A 23,295-nucleotide genomic window follows, 5' to 3' on the forward strand; every position below is an offset into this window, starting at 1 on the left:
TCACACTGCTACGGAAGCCGTGCAGGGACCCTGAGAGGCGGAGCGGACTGAGAACCACCCGGCCTCACCCTGATCCGGTAGGGAGGTTTTCACTGCTCATCAGTGTTGATTGAATTATTTAGTGAATTGTTCATTGTTTAATCATTGCATGTTAACATATTGTTGAAAGTGTCATTCTCGAATGTTTGAGATGCAGCGATGTGCAATACTAAAGTATTGTAAGTTAAACAAAACAGACAATGAACCAGCTCCATAAATAAAATGCATCAAAATAATTTACTAATTCAACTTAATCACAGCTTTACCAATTGCACAAAATCATCTCTAACAGCATTTGAGCATGTATTATTGAACAATTGCATTGCACTAGTTGTTGCAACAAAAGCTGCAAAACGTCCTTTAATAATTTGCATTTAGAAAATGCAGTTCAGTAAATGGCAGCAGAACTGTTTTTAATATTCTGCTACACACAGCAGCTGCTCTGGCCTCACCTGTTTTGCAAAGGGTATTTGATATACTGGGCGCTGGGCAGGTATGGGAATATTCACAAGTCCCTGGCCTGAAGCCACACAGTTGGACTTTGTTCTAGGGAAACAAAGAAGGTCCCCTCTATGCAGCCTAAAGTTGTTGACTGTTATTTGTGCGTATGCAGTTTGTATTCTGCCTTCTTGGAGCGAGTGGGTGAGGTTCTGAAAGGGCACCGCCATAGAACCCTATTGTCTTACTGGGTGACTTCAACACTTGTGTTGTCCACCGCTGGCTAAACCTTTGGGTGAAGAGAGGTGCAGAGCTGTCAACTGATCACCATCTGGTTTTGAGTTATAGCAGATAGCAGGGAGGACTGCTGGCCAGACCCGCCATACTTAAGTGCATAGCGAGGGTATGCTGGGAAAGGTTATCAGAGGACTCTGCCTAGAAGAATTTTGACTCCCACCTCAGTGAGAATTTCTCCTAAGTACCAGAGGAGGTTAGGCACAAAGAATCTGTAGTCAATAGATTCTATTCAAGGGCTCTGTAGTGGAGCTGCAGCCAGACTCTTGGTTGGCTCCTGTTTTAGTCGCAACTCAAGGACACATTGGTGGACATCGCCAGATTGGTATTGGTAGATTCAAAGGAACACGACTGTCATAATCTGTGGAATCTGAGAAGTTTAGGAAGGCCACAGGGGACTGTTGCTCTGGGGCACCATCTGCCAGCTCAGGAGGGGCCGGAGGGTTTTTCAACCTGTGTTCAGCAAGAGAGGAACTCATGAGGATATTGTGGCAGGGCTGGAGACTTCTAGGGCGTCCTCATCCAGTTCCCTAGTGGGGATCACCAGGATAGTAAAAAAAAAGACCCTTCTTGGTGGTTAGGCCCTGGGGGTGAATCAGACACACCTCTACATTATCGCATGGACCTCTGGAATAATACCTTTGGACTGGCAGACCGGGGTGGTGTCCTGGTTACTGAAATGGGACCAAATGGAGAGTATGTTTGCCAACTATCGAAGTACTGCAGAAACAAGTGACTGAAATAATTTTTTTCAGCAGGGTGGGGGGTTCAACCAAGGAGACTCAAGTTTGAGCATGTATTCATTTGCATTGAGAGGAGTCAGGTGAGGTGCATCAGGACAGCTCTAAGGTCGGCCCAGGACGGCTGGCGGCTGCCACAGTGATCCCACATGGACCAAGCATGAAAGAAGATAGATGAATGGATATTTTGGCTGAAATACATGACTAATGCATTCAGAACGGTGTGTCACTTTCAGGAAGTCTGTGCCTTTGATAACCATCAAAAGCCCCTGCATCAACTGTGTTGCCAATTAAAATGCTATGGGAAAATAATTATGCAGTGGAATTATAATTTGAGCATACTGGCTACTTGACATTCAGCTGCATTACCTGCGTCCATGATATTAAATGTGAAAACAATCCCAAATTTACAAAAGAAGCATTAGATGATTTGAGATTCTTTAAATTTAAATGATTTGAAATAAATAAAAACCATCGCATCACCATCATCACCTTAGAAGAACATTTATAGACAATGAGTGTCAGGAGTAGGAAATTCTAATAAAAAAGAAAGGAAATCATGTCAGGTCCAAAATATAAATATGATTTTATTTCACAATCCTGAAAGAGATCAGCCTTCCATAAAAGGAATGCTAAATGTAGTCTCTTCTCAAGTCTAAACTGGATATACTTTCAGCAAGTACAGTAATTCAGTTTCAAAATAAGCAAGATCACCCATTGTCAAAACACCATTAGCAATACAGTAAAAACAATGTGGTTCACATACATATTTACACTTTTTTTTTTTTTTTTTTACTAAGAAAGGTTTTTTATTCAGGTTTTTGAATGCTGGTGCTCATTGTTAGTTCATTGTTGATACAAAAAACGCTCAATGTGGAACAAGGTAGTCCCCCACAGTATATCCAAAGAAACATTTACAATTGTAAGATTATCACACGATGTTTAAAAATGTCAACTTTTTAAAACCAGTTTACATTCATTTATTTTGCATGTTTGTTATGTTTCTGGTGAATGGTTGAGTTTTTAGTTATCTGTGGAAGACGTTTGAACTCTAGACAGGTATCTGCAGTAATTTGCTTTTTTTGTTGTTGTTGAGAGAACTGGTGACCGTTACGGTGAATCCATCAGATCAGTGACAGTTGAGTTTTAAAAAAGCACCATGCCATCACAACTATGTAAGTAAAGACCCATGTGAAGCCTATGTGTCCCTTGACAGGTTGTCCTACTAGCACCAAAACAAGTGTTTTAAGTTAAAACTGTTTCTACAGGAAATGCCATGCAATCAGTGTTACTGTGAATACAAGCAAAAACTCTTTTACTGGTTGTGCTAACTTTAAGTTCATAAAAGTCCTGATTCGGTGGAAGTTGACACCAACACCTTTAGTCTAACCCTGTATAAACACTAACTGTAAACACAGTCTTCACAAGGGCCGAGCACCCAAAGTTGTCTTCGGCAATTGTCATAGTGGAATCTGATGTTTCGAGTGGTTTTACAAAGAAAAACAGAGAGGAGGAAACAGCATTATTTAGCAGTGGCTAACACAGTTTTGTATCAGAATACAGAGTGGACATGACAGCTGGCAATGTTTAGTGGATGCATCAGACACTTTGTGGTTTCTGTATAAAAACAAGTCTTGTTAGCACCATTAAAATGCAAAGTGAGCTTCTGATTTCCTATAATCACACTTGTTCCCTATGAAAGATTGTTGAGTTCCTGTTTTCAGACGCTGAACACACAAGTTAAGTGCTGATAATGATGAACGTTGCACTGATGCAGCCTTTCATGATTCCTGGTCGTGCTAGGTTTGGAATTTCATTAGATATGTATGCCAGTTCCATTCAATTGAATGAAAAGCAAACAAATGCAGAAATACTGTTAAAAAAAACAAAAAAAAAAACGAAACAGGGTTCATGCAGAACTGTCATATATAACTCTGTCTGTACATACATATTCAGGCCGATTGACCGGGGCCATTTTCAAGTTAAGTTTAGGAAAATAAAAAAAAAAGTGCTTCTTAATATGTTATACACATCTGCGAATAAAAGACAAATCATCCAGATGAAGTGAAAAATTAAACAAAACAAACTAAAGAAGTACATTTCTTTCCACAACCGTCAACTACAGTCAGATGAAGGAAAAGGAAATACATAATGCTACATGTGACAATCTGTAGTTATTATATGCACAATATTAGTCTGGTTTTCTACAATATGTGGTGTAATGACTTTGCTTAAACAGACATTTCAGTGAGAATGGCACCAATGAGCCAATGAGATTCGTCTCATGAGAGGAGAACCGTTGGCTTAAAAAAAATAAAAAGTCCAACTGTACAGCATAAAATCTGAGGGTCAACACATGAAGCAGGGTCTCATAGAAATCTTGCAGTAAACAGGCTTACACCAGAAATTAAATAGAAATCGTTATGATCAGAATAAATAATCACATCTTTTTGTTCGTAATCAGGTATATAAAACCAGTTTTAAAAACGTCTTTAAATGTTTCAAAGCACCATCTCATTACAATAAAAACCAACACCGAAACTCACAGTTAAAAAGCCAAATAAACTTTGGGTCTTTCTCATCGCTACGAAGACGAGACGAAGAAAGACAAAAGTGAACAGATATTGTAAAAGCACTATGAAAACGACATAAAAATAAGAGTAGCAGAATGAAGTTGATTGAGGTAAGGCAGAAGCACACAGTGTAGGAGTTTTCTGGGTGTATGTGTGTGTGTGAGTGTATTTAGGTGCAAAACGTATCGGCTAAGTCCAGCGATTGTAAGGACCCGTCACTTGAGTGAGGGCATAAGGAGACACGGTGATGACGCCGTCCCTCGGTAGAGTCCATGCCTGACGTGTGGGGACATTCTTAATCGTCCTCGTCTCCCCCTTCGCCTCACCCATGTCGTCCTCTCCTTCCGCCCCTCCATTGCTGTTCTTCCCCACGCTGTTGCCCGGGCTGCCCTCCAACCTTAGCCTCTCGGCCTCCTCCTCCCGATCCCGTTCTCGTTTGGCCATTTTGGCGTCCCACATTGCCATCCCGTGGCCGGGCTCGTTCAGGGACTTGTGCTGGTAAAAGACTAAAGAGATGCGGGTTGGGTGGCTGCGGTTTGGCCTGAGGATAGGGGTGGTGGCGTGGAGTTCCCGCCTGGCACACTCAATTAGGATGGAGCCGTGTGCCGGTGCCACAGCGACTCCACCGATTTCATGGTCCAGGAAGTTGTGCTCGCTGTCTGACCACACCTCCTCCTGTTTGACATCCTCTGTTTCCATTGGGGAAGTTTGTAGGGGTGGAGGCAGAGATGAAGCCGAAGAGAGGTCGTGAACTCTGACCTCTGCCGTGGCCTCTCCCGCAGGCCTGTGGAGTCCGTTGAGTCTGCTGAAGAGGCCTTCAGAGGGAGGCCTGGGCGAATAGGAGGCGGGCGGGGGAGGAGGAGCATTCCCACTGTGGGACAGTCTGCGCAGGGGTGAGCAGTGTGCCTCGCTGGGCTCAGTTTGAAAAGGATTGGGGTAGTTATTCAGGGTGTTATGTGGAGGCATACGTCCTGACAGAGGACTCTGATCACTGGATGCCGGAGAAAAACCATTCATGGCGTCACTTATTGTCTTATAATGGAGAGGCGAGCCATTCTGTCCCATCTGGTGGCTGGACAGGCTGTGGTGGTTGGGGGAGAGGACGTCCCCCTGAGGAGTGAACCCTGCACCTAGGGGAGGGTAGCTGCTGTTGGGCTGGTTGTAAGTGCCAGGTTCATTCCTCTCTGGAGGGTACCTTCCAGTGCTGGCAGGCCTTTGTGGTAGTTTGTAAGCATCGTAGTAGCTCTGTGGATCTTAACAAAACAACACACACACACATTTGTTTTGTGATAATTTGTGATAATTAACAATTGTTTCTATGCATTACCACAGTTTAGATGAAAGAGAAACAAAGACTAGTACCTTTATTGGGTGTTTCAATTTTCATTTTTCCCGGTGTGAGAGGAGTCAGGCCCATCTTCTTCTCCAGTTTTTCGGCCTGAGCTTTCTGACGAGCTTCCTGCCTCATCTTCCGGGCCGATTTCACAGGCTCAGCAAGCAGACGAACCTGATATTGTACAAAATCAGTGCATTAAAACAAGATGCGTGTTGAAATAGTTATGGTTCACACAATAGCACAGGTTTTCATTTGCTTTGCTCAGTTTTTATTGCTTAGTGATTTTAAGCAGTATGATCAAAATGTATTACTAGTTTCAGTATTACCAGAGCAGTATTTTTTATTTACATTATGTTAAAGTAACAGTACCCTTACACTTACCCACCTCGGCGTATAAGAATGAAAGCAGAAACCTACTTCACTCACCTCTCGGGGAAAAGCAGACAGAACTTGCAGAGCACCAGTTTGGATTTTGGCCCACTGGCCCTCAACCCTGCCAAACTCATCCCAATCAGACATCTTGTAAAGTGGCAGCACATGGAGCTGCTCATCTTCTGGGATATTACGCACTGCACGATTATCTTCTTTAGTTAATGTGCAAACCTAAAAGAGGACCAGACATTATCTTTCCAACATATGAAAAGATGGAACTACAATACTTGACACTCAAAATGAGACTGCACAAGATAGGAGTGAATCACATAATATGAAACCCTCAGCTTGCTTACAACAGTGCTGCCATTATTCATGTTGCTGGTGTCCTTGTGAGCGTGAGCACAGAAATCAACACATGCTGTGACCCCGGAGAAAGGACGTCCAGGCTTCCTGCCCAGCCGGCAGTCGCCACCCGCTGTCTCATTTTCTACCTATAAGAGGTGCAAAGACAAGGCAAGAAAGTATTTTGATTTGTAAATACAGTACATTGCTATGATGACATAAATTGCTCTGCAATCTATCAGCAATGTTTGAGTGAATTCAACTAAATTAACGTGAACAAAGTATATTTTGTACCTGGTTGTGGTAAGCCTCGGGAGCCAGTCTTTTGTAGAGAGGTGCAAGGTCAGAGGCAAGACTCTGAAGGTTGTTTTCAATCTTTTCCTCCTAAAAGTGATTTTGGAGGTTTGGAGAGAACATCGTTTTATTGAAATATGTGTTTGGTTTAAACAGCCCTGTCCAAGAGTGACTGCTATGTTCGAAATGAACCACTAATAGGAGATATTTGTATGAGAGCGAATTTCTCTTTGGGAATTGAAAAGTACTGCATTTCTATTAATTAGTGTATTTGCCTTTTATCTAGAATGATTAGCTAGATGGACCTGTGCTTCTGATTTAATAAGACATGCTTTTTTTGTTTTGAGAAGATGTTTGGAGCAGCTAATCCTGTTCAGACTGACTTTCTACAACACCGAATGATTTACAATAGGGGATTGACATGAGTAAATTATAATTTCTCTTTTGGTATCTTTTTCAAATGTAAAATTTTGCAAAAAAAGAAAGAAAAAAGACCAAAACTAAATGTAAAAACATATCCTGTTATTTCAGAAGATCTCTTGATCCACACTTGATTCAACTTAGAGTGTAAAAACTCCAACCAAATATTATACCAAGTAAAGAGTAAAACACTTGTTCCACATTAAACATGAAATGATATCCACTGAAAAAAATAATCTTAACAGTCTTAATTGCAATGACTTGTTTAAAAAAAAAAAAGGAATAAGCTACTAAGATTTATTACTGTGGTCTCCCTCTTGCTACAAAACAACACACACACATACACACACCCTCACCGCTTCTGGGTAGTCTCCAAGCAGACGAAACTTGCGGGGCACTTTACTACGGGCAAATTTACAGCCGTTGAAGTACATACTCCAGGAGCAGCCAAAAGAAAACGAGGCTCCGCAGGTGTCCAGATCCAAACCCTGGCATGCACACGTGCGACTGTAGCGACAGAAACGAGTGAACGGATGGATAGAAAAGAAAGAAATTTTTTTTCAAAAGCTTGGAAGATTTACTGCCATTGAAAGACAAAGGAAGGGGTACTCACTCCTCATTGAGCGCACAGCGGCGGCTGGTCGGGGAGCCATATTTGAAGAGGGTCTGTGTCAGCTCCTGGTAGAGGTGGTCAGCCACCGGTCGAGGGATTCCCTCCCATGCCAGGATGAGGATCACCAACACGGCCGCGTCACAGTGGTGCCCTGGCCGCTGACGAACTAAACACAGCAACTTCTCTTCATCACTGCCACGCCGGATCACCTGGACAGGAGATTTTGTATTTAGACACAAAGAAAAGTTAAAATAGAAACTATATGAAAAGAAAACACAGAAGAAGGATGCGGTTTTAGAGGCTACGCCCTTATTTTAACAAACAGGGCTGTCACTTTGGTTTTATTGTGAAGGTGATAACAGTGATAATGGAGCAGATTCAGGAAGGCATCCATGGTCTTTGTGAGGTGAAATCTTCAACATATTTAACAGAAACAGTGTAACAGTGACTGTTGTTCGCACTCTCGCCTCATAACAAATAGGTTATGGGTTCAAATCCATTTTCCTGTACATGCAAGGGTTTTCTCCGGGTAATCCAGTTTCCCCCTCGCAGTCCAAAAACATGCACGTGAGGTAAGTCGGTGTCCCTAAAGTTCCTGTAGGTGTGACTGTGAGTGTGTGTGGTTGTCTGATTCTGTCCTGTGATGGACTGGCGACCTGTTCGGGACGTAACCTGCCTTTGCTCATAGTTAGCTGGGATGCCCTGCAACCCTGAATAGTAGGAAGCAGTATAAAAGATGGATGGATCGTTTCTTACGTAATGTGAATATATTTCATGACCTGTACTTTTTTTTTTTTTTTTTTACTTTTCCCTTTTACTTGTGGAAAGACATTACAGGTGTAGTCCTACTACTGGGAGTCTACTCTTTCAGACGAAATCATATTTTCATGATCAACAAATACTTATTTTGTTGAAGTCACACTTTTAGAACTGAATTTAATGTAAATTTTAAATTTAAAGATTTTTTTTTTTTTTTATTTCACTCTGTGTCAGATATGACAGTTGCAGCAATATGTACAGTATATGGACCCACCTTACTTCCACTTTGCAATTCAAAGCCTCTAACTACCATGCCTCCACTAATGCTTTTCGATTCCAAAGAGCCAATAACAACACTTTTTTTTATGGGAAATTCTTGTGGAGATTTGACAGCAACCACAATTTGCTCCATATTTGAAAAACCATGCAACGTGAGTTATTTCTACCAGTTTCCACTCTTGATGTGTAAGAGAGGGCAGTTCTACTTTACTTGGCTTTTGAAATGGTCCCGTATGCTGGTAAAGTATCTTTAGTCAATGTGAGAAAATATATATTTGATCCCCCTCCGCCATGAAAATAATTTAACAGCAGGGATGCATTGAGTTGCGTGGATCCCCCTCATCCCCATGCAGAAAATCACACCCTGAGTGTCCCGCAGTGACATCATCAACAACATTTCATGCTATTCTCCTAAAAACATCCTGATAGTGACCTGCCTCCATACTTATCACAATCAATTACTTACCCATTTGGCTATCGGACACCCCTGGGAGCTCTTGCCTTCTTTCCCAGTGTAAACAACAACCTCCACTCGCACTGCATTTCCTTTGGCACCATACCTGTAACACACAAAACACACATCTCACTAATAATACATTTGTACCGTAAAGCATGAGGTATGTGCCACCCACAGTGTAGACAAGACAAAGAATGAATCTGAGGACAAACTAACAAAAGAAAACAGTACAATTAAACACAGGCTGCAGCAACACATCTTCTCATTCCTGTAAAGACTTACATGCAAAAAGTTGTTTGCATTAAACTAATCATTTTGGCGGCTGAAAACTGCATCATCATTATTTTCAGTTGAGACTTGCTGTCAAGTGGACGGTGATGAACCACAGGTTGTTTTAAACATGCTGTCATCTTGGTTTACGGGCCCCTCGTCTCAGCTCCAGGGGTTTCCTGTTTCAGCATGCTGCCCGCGAGTGTACGTTTGGTGCACGTGTGCAGGCAGACACAGGCTGCATGTGTTGAGCTATCTCAGCAATGCTTCCTTTTAATGACAGAGTGAAGCAATGACCCTGTCCCGTTCCGCCATGCCTGTGGTTGACTTGTCGGCTCTTGGCCTGTTTTGTAGTAAACACACCTGCACATGCCCCCTCGCAGAGTAGTAAAAGTCACTCTACCTGTTTTCCATCAATTCCCTCACTGCAGCAACACTGGGTCCTGCTCCAAGGTGAGTGTAGTAAGGGCCTTCCTCCTTTTCAATTATTTGTTCTGTGGAAAACAAACATGATATTCAGTTGGTTTTTGTTACAGTTACACCGTGTTCCATTGCTCTTTATTTAGCACCAAAGACTAGCTTCAAACCAGTTTCAAAATCATCTTGTCGGTTCACATTTCAACACCAAATACATCATAATTGTACAAATATGGCAAAGCAGCACAGGCTTCTTTTGTTTGAATTGGCCTTTGAATGAGGACACAACTTGTGTGTGTAAATGTGAGCGTAAATTGCTGGATCAGTTGGGGAGAGACAAATGAAAAACAAGTCAGTTTGAGGTCAAATAGGTGCCGTCTTACTTGAAAGCAAACTGTGGGGGAAGATTTAGTGACAAAGTGAACATTTCAGAATGTAGCAGAGATATAAACACTCTTAGAAGTCACTCACCCACACATTGACAGGAAGGAAGATCTGACAGTTTTTTGGAAGGTGTGTTGAGTAAGTTCTTGGTGGGGGTATCCATAAAACTCATAGGAGACTCCAAAAAGCTGTTGACACTGTTCTTGGATGGAGTTGACTCGGCGGAGTAAACGCCATCAGTGGCGGTGGACAGGATGGTGACGGGTCCTGACTGTTCGAGTTTGTAGTAGCCCTGCTGGCTCGGCGGAGGGGACTGACGATCCCCCGAGACGCCATTTGCCAGACCGTGGTAGCCATCGGTGTGGGAAAGAAAAGCAGGTTTGTCTGGGCTGGTGTTTGCATCAGAACCATGCTGCAGCCCACCACAGGGCTGCATTACCTGAGATACCAGAGGCCTTTCAAATTCCTCTGGTCCTGCAGCATAACCATTGCATGGATTGCCTTGGTGAAGTGGACCATTGGAAAGAGACCACAGGTTTTCATGACCAGATGTGTGGTTTATCCTTGTGAGAGTGCTGCAATTCTGCAGTCCAAAGAGAGCTGCATTATGTGCGCTGCTGTTATGGATGAGTTTCCTCCTTTCCTCTTGAGCCTCAGCCAAGTATCTCTTCAGATCAATTTGAGCCTGTGGCAGAAACAGGTTCTTGCTGGGGTGGATGCCGGATTTTCCCTGTGGGAGAATCTTCTGGCCTCTGCCTCTGTGAGGCGTCTCTCCATTTGCCATGCGTTTTGAAAGGGGGGTTCTGCGATTGATTCCCTCCTGCAATCCATCACTTTTCTTCTTTCTTGGCTTAGAAGGTGTAGCTTTTGGTTTTTTTACGACAGTCTTTTTCTGACTGGGCAGTTGCTGCACTTTGTAATTGTATTTGATAGCCGACACTGGTGTTCCTCGTGGAGGGTTGTTTTCCGACTGCTGGTTGTGCCGGGACTGGATGATGAAGGCCAAGTCTGCAAGTTGAGCGGCCACCTCCTCCTCATCTCTGTTCCTCCCGGCTTTACCAGCGACCCCACCTCTGTCCTCAACACACAGCCGCTGATGATTGAACTTCACGTCACTGCGTTCTGATTTGATCACAAAAGAACCAAAGCTCCGCTCTGTCTGCCTGCAGGGTGTTTTATCGCCATCTGAACTGGCCTCCAAAAGATCCTGCAGGGAGAGCTTTGAACTGGAGCTCACCCCGCGGGAGCACTGGATAACATTTCCTTGTCTGGCCACAGGGGGGCGTATGACTGATGTCTGGTGTAGTGATGAACTAATGACCGAGACTTTGTTGGAGCAGATCGCTGCAGCAGGTCTGGCTTCTTGCGGGGTTGTTTTTGAATGGAAGGCGGCCGAAGAGATGGGACGTTCACACTCACTTTCAGCTTTAATGGACCCTGGGGTGCTTTGAGGTATAGCTGCCAGCTGAGTCAAGGCCTCGATAGCAACAGCCTGATCAAAACTAAGATTTCTCTTCTCTGCCAAAGACTGCACACTTGGTAGCAAATCACTTGGAGGAGGTTCACTTTTGATGGGTTGGCAGAACCTTTGTTGGTTGATAGGAATGCTTTTCTGGCAAAAGTCATTCTTTAAGTCATCCTTCTCTTTTTTGACAAAGAGCAAATCTGGCGGTTCTGTTTTGATGGAGCGAAGAATGGAAGAACGTGAGCTGAAAAGTTTCTCCTCGAGTCCTTTCCTCTCAGTGACAGAAAGACACACAACGGCTGCCAGGGTAGACAGCGGGTCTTCACATACTTCATCTTCATCACTCAGTGGTGTGGTGGTCTTATCAGCCACCCACACCCACGGCTCTTCCAGTTTGATCTTCTTTAGTGGAACTGACATGTCATCTGGAGGAGTCGTCGGTCCCTTCACAGAGCAGTCTTTAGTGATTGCAGCTATTATAGTCCTTTGAGGCTCTGATGCAATTGTCGTCCTTTTTAATGCAGACTTCAAATCAGAGTGTGACCCTGTGGCCGTGTTAGCACCATTTGATTTAGTCAGGTTCTCAGCAGAACCATTCAGAAAAGTTCCAGAAGAGCATATGTGATGGTTAAGTGCAATGCCGGTCAGGTCCAGCCCAGTTTCTTTTTTGATAAGAGCTGGCCATCCTGTTTGGTCTGAGGCCAGGTTGTGAGTATGCAAGTGCTTGATGGGGGGGGCTTGTGTATGAGGTATGTGGCCGTCTTCCCCCTCATCTTCCTCTGCTGCCATGTGGGTGTCATCCATCTGTGCCTTGGCTTTGCCATTTACCGACCCACTTTCTGGAACCACCTGAGACACAGAGAGAAAGAAAGAGAGAGAGGGCAACATGAAGACTTGACTAAACAAGCTCTGGCAGTGTACAATGAGTCAGCTTGGTCTGAACAGTCACAGCACAACAGATTGTCTCCCTGCATGGCATGAGCATCTGCTGCAGCCACTATCAAGGCTGTGGAAAATATTATGGCATGGTAAAACAAAAACAAAAACCAAAAAATCTGCTTTCTATAAATCTTGTCGAAACCAATCTCTAAACAGAACTAATAAAATGTTCGACTGAGTTAGTTCACAGTTAAGGCTTCGATCGGGATCACATTCCCTTTTGAGCTGTCAGCAGTGAGAGCAACATACCCACAGGTAGCCCAGAGCCAGCAAGTAAACAATTAGAGTCACGCACAGTTGATGACTGCGTCACTGCCGGCAGGTCACTGAGGGCATGTCTGCAACATGCATGCACATGTTGTGTTTGTGCTGGTGTTTGGAAGCGTCCTCCCGGGGGATGCATGCATGTGTATGCAAACACATGCACTTATTAACACGGCAGCAAAGCCGTGCCGCCCCGCTCTTTGTAGAGTGAGTGATTAACCCTCTCAGGGCTCAACACAACACCGCTTGTGCCTTCAGCAAAGACAGCCTCTCACTGGGAGCAGAGCTGTAATCATCTGAAGGTCCATAGTACTAACAAATTGATTCCAGATTGAAAGCTTGATTGAACACAGACCATAATAAACTGTTTGAAGGAGAAACTTCTTCCACATACTGTATGACAGCATCTGAGAAAAAAAGTCTTTACCCGTGCTTGTAGGTTAGTTTTTTCAATGTTCACACTTTTTTTTAGAAGCCAGAAAGAGAAACTATCTCTGATAAAATCACATCTACAGTATTTTTCCGGTTAAACAATGAAGTATTCTTAATTTGTCATCATTTTGTAAGCATGATCAACATGAGTTTACTCTCATTTTCTGAACGAAAACCACATCACAGTCACGTGCCGCGACACAGCTGGCAAAAGCATCATAAAATGAATTGCAGGAGTTCAAGGATACTTGTGCATTATTGGGTGGCTGTGTGTATCCCTTGTGTGTGCATGTATGCGTGTGCTTGTGTGTAGGAGAGCTGGCCTCCAGTTTTTAGTCTAATGAGACATACGGCATGATTGCAGGGGAGCATTGGATGCTTTCTTTATCACTCTTTACCTGGCATAAACACCCATTATGCTCCACCACAGCCACTGTTTAAAAGCATTTTACAGATAGAGATATGCACTCCGAGCAGACAGATTAAAAGTGAGCAGTAACAGCGCTTCAGTATGACTCATGTGAACCCACAGACCAAACAGAAAACACTTGTGTTTACTACTCACATGTGCTCCAGTCAGATTTGTTCTTTTTATTGCCATCAGACATTAACCAGTTTTACTCTGATATACTATTGCAAGATTATTTATTTGTATATAACCACTATTAACTGTTGCCTAACAATCTTCAAAGTCCTATTACAGCAAAGAATTTCAACTTAAAGCTGAAGCTGGGCTTGGTTCACTTAAAATGGTCTGAGACATCCTGTTTGACTTTGAAGCGTGAATGGTGAAAAAAGAACAGACTTTGGACATCCTGTATGTGAAGGCCGCTAAACAAAAAGTGTTGAAAAATAAGAGACGAGGCAGTCGTCTGGAGCTAAACACGCTGATCCAAAGTGGGGAAATAAAAAGGTGTAGAAGGCGGCACTGAGGCTTAAGAGGATTAATCCTTAGAAATCTTGTGTGCGGTTGTCAAGAGAAAAGATCTGTTAGTGTATAGTGTGAAGTCAGAGTCATGGTTTTCTCCCAAGATCCTTTATTGTTCATCACAATTGGCAAATGGTATGTTTAGTCTAAACTAAGCGATCAAAACTGTGTTTTAAAAAATGCTATTACTTTTCAATAAAATCCAATTAACCAAATAAAGCTGGTTTAAACATAATTTGTAAAAAGTCATGCAAAAAAAAATAAGAATCATCTGAAAGAAATTATGACCCGAATATATTTGATTTTTGAATTTAGTAGAACACCAGTAGTAGTCACATCAGAATGGTAAGTAAACAGTTATTATGCCTCAAAGTACATACAACTCAAATAACAGCTTCCAGATTAGATGGAAATCATTACAATTGGCATACATAATGAACGTGCACTATGTCTTTACTTCAAACGGTCACATTTAGGCTTTTCCGCTCTATTTGTTATTGAAGTGTGTGGTTCCATCCAATGGCTTCTACTGACCAACAAAATCTTCAAATTATAAATACTGGCACAAATCTTGACTCCAAAAACAGACCAATTAAAAAGTGTGCAAGAACCCTATAATTCAGTAACAGTTTCTATCGAAGTGCATGTGTTTACAGTCAAAAGGAAACTCCATGTTTGCGTTGGGATATGCTGGACACTGTGATCTGTTTCTGGCATATTGCATCGTCCTCCTCAGCAAACTGCGCTCTTCACTCCTGTCACTGTGACTACTGTTACTGTTACTACCAGAAACATGCTGATACAACACATAGGAGCAGCTCGGGCCGAGGCAAAACCAAAGCTGCTAACATAAGCGTGTCACATACTGGCTCCAAATATTGTGCAAAAACTGGCCACAGTCATGTTAAAATGAGAGCGTGAGAAGAAGAGTGTGGAAAAAGAGGCGCAGGCACAAGAGAGTAGGGGGTGGCGGGGTGCGTAATGGGTCACAATAAACTGCTTTCAATGACAAAGCAGAACTGGCTGTCTTCCAGCACTGCACCAGGCACACGCGTCTTCGTGTATGCATGTGCATCCAAGTGTTTATGATCCAAAGCCAACATCAAAGTGCAGGCGCAGTTTTTAATTATGTTACATTAAGCCTTATGATAGTAAAGAGGCGAAAGCAGGACGTAAACGCAGCATCATGTGTTCTCATTTAGTCAGCGGGTCTCTGGAGGCAGTTGGGTTTGTGATGTCTTGAGGGCTCTGCCTTTGTGCTGCGTTTGTTGTGCCTCTGCCTCGAGGCGTCGAAAGTCAGTCACACTCGCACTCAGGCACATGGTAATGTACAGTTCTGAATAGAACGACAGCCCTTTTCTATTGCGTAGCACAAACACACTCCCAACTGCTGTGCTCATCGAGGCTTTGAAAATAAGAATAAAAACAAAACAAAACCCTAACATCTGCTGTGGTAGAGTGAGCACTTCATGGACAAACACAGAGGCCTAACCTAGCAACAGACGTGTAACCACCTCTTGAATCCTAACAACCCGTGCTGTCTGTCTCATGAGGGAAATGGCTCTCTGAGGAGGACTGCAGGAGTGAGTGGATCCCTTCACAACTAAACAACAGAGACAAACATGAGGTCAAGTGGTCGGAGGGGTCTGCAAGTCACATGCTTGAACCGTGATGTAGTCACCAAACTGTCCAGACTCTGTCTTTACTACGCTGGCCTGAGCTTTCAGGTGGACGCGTCACTGGATAAATGCATCCGCTGTATCCGTTTGCAGATTTTGTAAATACACACAAATGTACATGTTTGATGAGCTACTACAACCTTAAAAAAACCGGAAAAAAAACAAACCTCACATTCAGCTGTGCTTCTATTATTCAGAAGTGATACCGTTAGGATCTCCACTTCAGTAAACTAACAATAAAAAAGCATGCTTCCTTCCTGGCTGTGAGCGTAAGTCGTGGTTTTACGTGTTTCACTGAACACGTGAGAGTTTCCCCATTCATTGAGTGAGTGTTTCCTGCCTGTGCTCAGCGCAATGTCACGTATTTACACACAAAAACACAGGTGGCAATAACCCAAGTCGACGCAAAAGAGTTGGCTGGCTCCGCACCGGAATAAATCAAAGCCTGATCAAGTCTGAAATTACACAGATTAAAATGGTATCAGTAACAGAGAGACCTTTTCACCGAACCGCACAATAATAACAGCACTGCTGCTGTAGCCAAACAAGTAAAGCCTGCCAAATAACAGCCAGTTACGACCCACGGCTTACAAGCACTCCACTTTTCTGCTAAGCAGTCGGAAAACAGCAGGTGCAGAAATATGGCTGTCCAAAAAACACCGCAAGAAAGAAAAGGGGCTCTTCATACAGCTCAAACAGACAAGCAGTGAGGAGAAAAGAGGGGTCTCTGTTACCGGGGAAACTGTCCTCTTTGTTGCTAAGTTTGTTGTCACATCCTTTCAACCTACCTGGAAAAGACAAGCCAAACACTCATAGACCGAAGCGTAAGGTCCTTCGTCTTTTACAGGGAACAATAACAACAGCAGCTTCTGAATAAATCACTTCTGTCAGCTAAATCCAGGACAGCAGAGAGAGAGCGAGGCAGACAACGCTCAGAGAATAACGGCTCTCTGAGCTCCACTGTAACTGACCCATCTGCAGAGACAATAGACCCCTGGGCAAACACTCTGGTTGCTTTTACCTTGTCTGTCCTCGGAGGAAGCCCCTCCGGTTTAGGCAGCATATCCCTAAAAGGTATTGGTGGCCATCTTGCTTTGCCTTCTTTCAGCCTCAAGAAGACGCTGGCTACAGTAGCCGTGTGCAGGGCAAGCTCCCGGGTGTCATGACTAGGGCGACTGTGAGCCGCCTTAGCAAAGCCCTGCTACAGCAGATGGGTGCACGCTTGCCACACACACATATACACACACACACAGACATATAGACACACACACACATATGGGATGCCCTTCGCAGACGCAGACAGAGCTGCATCAGCCAATGGCGTGAGGACCTTAGCGGCTTGTAAATTATCTTCCATGCCTAGACTCTCCTAAACAAAGGATCCCCTATGTGGGCTTTTTACTCCAGCCCTACGCACAGGGAGTGGAGGAAAGCTGTGGAATGGACACCGCGCACAGGCTGGATCTGGATCACAGGAAAATGACTCCATCGCCACTGAAATATTAACCCCTGAAGCACATCACCAACACAGCCTTAGGACTCTTTCATGCTCACTGAATTTGTTTGACTCACTGTTGAAATAATTAATCTATCCTAATACTTGAAATCAAAGTTGGGAAAATAGCAATTACAAATTCTTAATTAGTACCAGAATGCAAAAAATATAAAGAAAAGGCAAACATAGAGTATCATAGACTTTGTTTATGTTAAGCTCTTTTGGGTGATGGGTTAGTTGACCCTAACCCTAACCTTAACTATTAAGGGATCGGCCAATATGTGCGCCAATTGTAGATCTATTATTTGTACGACACAATTGGTAGATCGCGCCCATCACCTAGAAGCACCAGGCATTTATATTTCTTTAGATTTTTGACTGTTCATTTTTTTTACTTTTTAACCAGGATTACCAACAAGCTTAACTCGTCTTTACTCCCTACATTTTGAAACATATGGCCGTTGTTCCTACTTTTCTGTACGATCATGTGTTCTTTAAATGGCAAACTTATTTCAATCTGGTAACATGGTCAAATGGCCAAAGAGAAATGATAATCCCTACATTAGTGTAGACACAAAAAGTGCGAAATGTCACAAATGACAAAATATGGAAGAAACGGAGGCTTCACTAGCATGTGAGTCTGTGACAGGAAATACTAGAAGCCACATGGCTGAACATGAACCAGATAACACAGACAATGAGGCAATTTTTCAAGCAACACATCCCATGTCATTAATTAGGGGAAATGTCTTTTAAAGGGCCACTATTTGCATTTAAGCTGGATCCTTTTCAAGGCTTTTACCATTTCAGCATGTATCCGTTATTTTGTTTGTTCTTCAGAAATGTATCAATGATTAAGTTGATTTCATCATAAGCTCTCCTCATAACTTGAATTAACCTACATCCATCACTGAAGTTGGATCCGTTTGACTCAATTACATGCTAACAAACTTAAAATACGGTATGAAACTGTTTGGAAAAGCACATGATATTCAAAACCTAAAGAACCAAACAATCCATATTGTCTCAGCAGAAGCTAAAATCACATGATAAACACACTGTTCATGATGTGTTTTGAGTGTGTGTCCCCATCGGTTTTAGGCCATGTGATCTATTTCATTATAAGGGAGTGATGCAGACTGCTCCATCATCACACAGAGTGAGACAAGTTATATCATGCTGTGCCTTTTAAGTGATTGCACACAATGACACACGCCTGGCAGAGTAATTTTCTGCAGCATGCCTCATTCCCACATGATTTAGAAATGTGAATGACGGTGACGGACGCAGGAACTATGATGCATCCACATCATCTGCCGCCAGTTCCCTTTTGACTTTTCAAACGATTCCCTCGGGAAAAGCTGTTGTGAGCGAAAAAAAAAAAAAAAAAAAAAAACGAAGACAGAAAACATTAAGTGAGAGTAAAGTTCTTGCCCCCTTTTTTAAAGGCAACCACGTGGCCAAGAAAGCTGAGGTCACGTCAGGACAGGGAGACTTAAATGCAGGCAGAGCAGGCGCTGCCGCGAACCGTCGAGCAGCCGTGTGTTAAAAGTGCAGAAACCACGCAGCTCGTTCCAGAAACAAATGTAAAAACTATATCGGCGTAGCCAACACCCTGTATTAAGCATGCTACACAAGAGCATGACACAACAGTGGAAGTATGTCGCGGTGGACGCTCCAGTCATATTGATGGATTTACCAGTAAAGCCAAGTCAAAATCTCAAACGTTATTCATGAGCATGTCACACCCTGGTTGACAGCCCATATGGCACATGATGTGCTCTATAGAAGGGAATATATGCAAAAATATGTGACAAGCATGAGGCGCATCCATTTACAGATACACACATTTTCACACCATGCTGACACTCAACTACAATATTCTTTTCACCCAGGAGTCTTCTTGAAGAAAAGTGCACTGAGGATCATGTCCCCAGATTGTGTTTCTTTTTCTTTTTTTTTTCTCCGTTTTTATCACACCACCACGTTCAACAGTCAGTCAGTCAGTTACTTGCCTGCAACTTATCACGGGCCAACCCCTGCATGGTGTGGTTTGATGCCAAACGTTTGGCAGTGCCCAGGACATGAAACAATTCCAGACTGTGAACGTCTTTAAGCTTTTTATTTTGCTTAACGTTGTACCACCAAAAATAACAGACCGATCAAAAACCTTATGCTCTGCTAACGTATTCAGTACTCTTGTGTAATATCTAATACAATTAGCATAAAACCAACAAAAGTCCGCCAACAGTAATAGTCACCAGCTCTCCAGCGGAATGTAAAACGAGCCAGGTTTAGTCTGAACACTTCAAATATACAATGGCGTGAACTTTATCGCTTGAAAATATAATTTCCACACACTTTTAGTGAAAGAAAATGCTATTCCAGATCACTACGGCGTATTTATTCTCGATTATTAATGTCTGCTGCTAGAGGAATCATACTACCATGGATATATGAATGTATATCCAAGAGAATTTATAAAATAAACCACCCGCAGGAAAGGTTCTTAATCGGTGCAATGTGATCTGGGTGACAGTGCTCAGACTGCCACCCCCGCGAAATGGATAAGCGGAAGAAAATGGATGGATATTAATAATCTGATCCTTAAAATTATGGATTTGATTAACAAAGATCCTGCGTAAAGTCTCACAGATATATGGCACCTTCAGTTTGTGTGTGTGTTTCAAGTGATCAACTTTGTATAAATCTATGAGTGAAAGTAAACAGACAAAATTATTCAAATTGAGAGTTTTTCCTGTATTAGGTTCTGTTTGCACAAGAATGATCTTCTGGAAACAGTATTGTATTCACGTTTGCCCGCTGTTGTCACGGAAGCATTAGAGGGAGCGCAGAGCCTCCACCAGCAAAAAATTTTAATATGACATTATGGAGTCAGACATGTTAGTGGAGGAAATTATCAAGCATATCGGAGCCTGACAGGAAGTAAATCTGTATTTGGTAAAGAGAAAAATGCAGAATGGGAGACGACAAAGTCCAGGTTTGGAGCACAACAAAGAAAAAACGATATAGTGAAGTCCACAGATGCTTCTCACCACAATAACAGCGGCATATCTTCTGAGAACGTTTTTTTTCATGGTAATTTATTCATTGATAAACCAAATTATTTTCTATTTCAAATAAATAAAGAGATCTCCTACAGCACTTTGTAAAATACTTTGTTCAAAACAAAACAAAACAAAACTATAAATCCAATCTGTTAAGCTCATGTAGGTAGAGTCCAGATTTACTGAAAGTCTACCAAAATCATATTAAAAATAAAGCATCAACAAACACACATTCTTGGCGTTATATTACAGCCGACCTCTTTCGCTATTCAGGTATGCAGCAGCAAGGCCAACAGGTTTGACGTTAAGACATCCACTTCACAGTCAAACAGGTTACACCAACACAAACAATAACGTAAGTCTGTGTACACACCTACCAACCGTTACTCTTCAAACAGCGACTGACATGAGCTCAAGAAGCCCACATGCAGTCATAACGGTTGAAAACCCCATCAGAGTTTGAGATATGAACTATGCAATTTATCAAAATAATCAAATGTATCGCCATACAGTAAACAGTCAGAACCTATTGTTTTTATCTTGCAGTACACTCCAATAAGTCTCCACGTTGTGTGTGCTCGGTTTCAAAATCTGAATAAATTTTCTGAGCTACCGCAAAACGCAGAGTGCAGCAGAAATGTAACCATACAGCGTGCGTGCGTCTGCACAACGGAGCGTCTCAGCCTCCAGATCGTTTCACCTCCTGCAGCCACTCCATTCCTTCAGCCAAAAATACTCTATAGCTCCTAACAATATTCCACCGCACCCTTAATTTTCAGCTCTTTAAGTGTCCCATATGGTTTTCCCTCTTTAACGAGCGGCCCGGCTCTCGTTAGGAACCAGTAGTCTGGACATTAATCACCAGCTACAGTACTCAAGTGCTGCGAGCAAGGTAAAGAACGTTGCTCTGCAATGCAGTCGTAAACTGTCTCTGACACATGTGGAGGCTGACCCACTGGAGAACGGCCCGGCGATGGAGCCGTGCCAGACATGATTGCTGCCAGTAGTTGTCATTACCGCCATTACTGCAGATGCTCATGTAAACTTGTCTGTCAATTGTATGAAAGGGCTGCTGTTTTTTGATGGAGGGCAGACGTTTGAGGGAATTTCTGACTCAAGAATCAAGCTGTGCTAAATGAGCGATTGGCCTGAGTGATTCGGGCGTGTTCGAGGTGCTGAAAGGGAGAGTTAACGATCAGGAGAAGATGTAAAAAAAAAAATATAGAAAATGCAAATACACACTTGAGCACGTCCTTGCACGGGCCAAAACTCAAAGGACCGGTGCGCACAAGCATTCTGCGGGTAAGAAGGAGAACTGCGCCAGGATTTTCAACCCTGTAAAGCTCGATCAAGGTCATATGAATTAATCCTTGAAGAAAACCTTGAAACTATGAAGTCTGTGATACCTGAGAAGAGGCAGCGGTCTGGCTCATTTGCAGAAGACCCCAGAGGCTGCTCACATATCAGACTCCTCTCATTTCCAAAGGAACATCTGCAGACTCGAGACTGTGACTAAACGCCTGCACGGTGACTTTCTGCACACTTCTCTACATGCTTTCTGCTTCCTCACCACACACAAAATGCATGTTTGTAGTTTCTGCACTTCCTGCATGGATTTATAACGCACATGGGAGGTTATTTAAAGAACACAAAGGACTTTCATTTGACAGTCCCCATTTAACACACATATCATGTTATGTAACATGCAACAATCCCACTCTAGGAAGAAAATGTGCACCATTCAGAACCACACCTCAAACCCACATGGACCTAATTTAAGGGCCAAAAGTGGGTAGTCAGCACGAGGGAACAGGATATCGCTTCATCTCTTATCCCCGCGCCCCCATCCAGGAATGGAGGGATAAACTTTAAATGTAGTATGTTTAGTCTTGCACCTGCTTTTTCTTACATTTCTGTATCAGTGTGTGGTGTATAAACATGGTGGTGTTGGCCAGTAGACAAATGACAACCATGAGCATAAAGGTGAACTATAACAGAGTACAAATACTTTGTAAATTAAGAGGAATATCATCTTTATACTTTAACTCCCTTGACATTTATAGTGATAATGGCATGTTTCACTTTTCAAGAGTCAGGACTGTTACTTGATGGGCTCTCCCAACATCAAAACAGAGCTAAGCCTCAGTGGATTGAAAAGTAACACATAAAATGAAGAAAAAAAAAAAGATCCTGAAATGTATTTACCAGAATTGTCTTTTCATGACAGACATAAAGTGCTGAAAACAATGTAAAAATACTAAGAATTAAAAAAAAAAAATATATAAAAAAAAAAATCCTCTTGAGGTGATGTCTGTGACAGGGTAAACAAATGGACACATAACCAACGACAGAGCAGATTCATGGGAGTGAGACCCTTCCCATGAGTAGACTCGATTACAAATGTGAAGTTGTGAAATAAAAAGAAGTACCAAGAGTACTGCTTTTGACCGAAACTTGAGTAAAGGCCTCTCTGACAACCTCAACTTCCAGTCCGGCAGTGCTACTGCTTTGGTTGCTTTGGGTAAATATAGAAGCGAGAAAGGTGAGCAAGCCAGTCAATTGTGCATTGTGACACACACACACACACACACACACACACACACACACACACACACACACACACACACACACACACACACACACACACACACACACACACACACACACACACACACACACACACACACACACACACACACACACACAAACTATGCAGGCAGGGGCCTCAGATCCTCTCACAAAGAGACAGGAAAAGCTTCACTCAAGTTTGTTCTACTGCAACATGCTGAATAGGCATGTTGTCCATATGACCGCGTGTGTGCACAGATTCCAGGCAATCTCACGTAGACACACACGCACGCACACACACATTAAACATGACAATGAATTCATTACATTCATCACAACTTAATGGATGTCACTGTGAGGTCAAGGTACTTCAGGTGTAGAAGTAATACTTGTAAGCCCTGACTTTTCCAGGGGGCAGCCATTGTGT

General features: G+C 42.8%; 1 protein-coding gene across 1 annotated transcript in view; it reads right to left on the reverse strand.

Annotated features, from left to right (window-relative positions):
• Positions 1-2,080: 2,080 nt before the first annotated feature.
• Positions 2,081-23,295, reverse strand: part of tet1 (tet methylcytosine dioxygenase 1) — a 31,491-nt gene continuing 10,276 nt past the window's right edge. The window contains exons 2-11 of the mRNA XM_080481852.1: positions 10,118-12,344; positions 9,633-9,723; positions 8,969-9,062; positions 7,465-7,673; positions 7,208-7,358; positions 6,432-6,521; positions 6,149-6,286; positions 5,847-6,023; positions 5,447-5,591; positions 2,081-5,337 (exon numbers count right to left, since the gene is read on the reverse strand). Coding sequence (XP_080337978.1) covers positions 4,274-5,337; positions 5,447-5,591; positions 5,847-6,023; positions 6,149-6,286; positions 6,432-6,521; positions 7,208-7,358; positions 7,465-7,673; positions 8,969-9,062; positions 9,633-9,723; positions 10,118-12,344 — 4,386 coding nt within the window. The 3' untranslated portion in view covers positions 2,081-4,273. The remainder of the gene's footprint in view (positions 5,338-5,446; positions 5,592-5,846; positions 6,024-6,148; positions 6,287-6,431; positions 6,522-7,207; positions 7,359-7,464; positions 7,674-8,968; positions 9,063-9,632; positions 9,724-10,117; positions 12,345-23,295) is intronic.

Source organism: Lipophrys pholis, assembly GCF_963383615.2.
Source record: "Lipophrys pholis genome assembly, chromosome: 15".
Lineage (NCBI taxonomy): Eukaryota > Metazoa > Chordata > Actinopteri > Blenniiformes > Blenniidae > Lipophrys > Lipophrys pholis.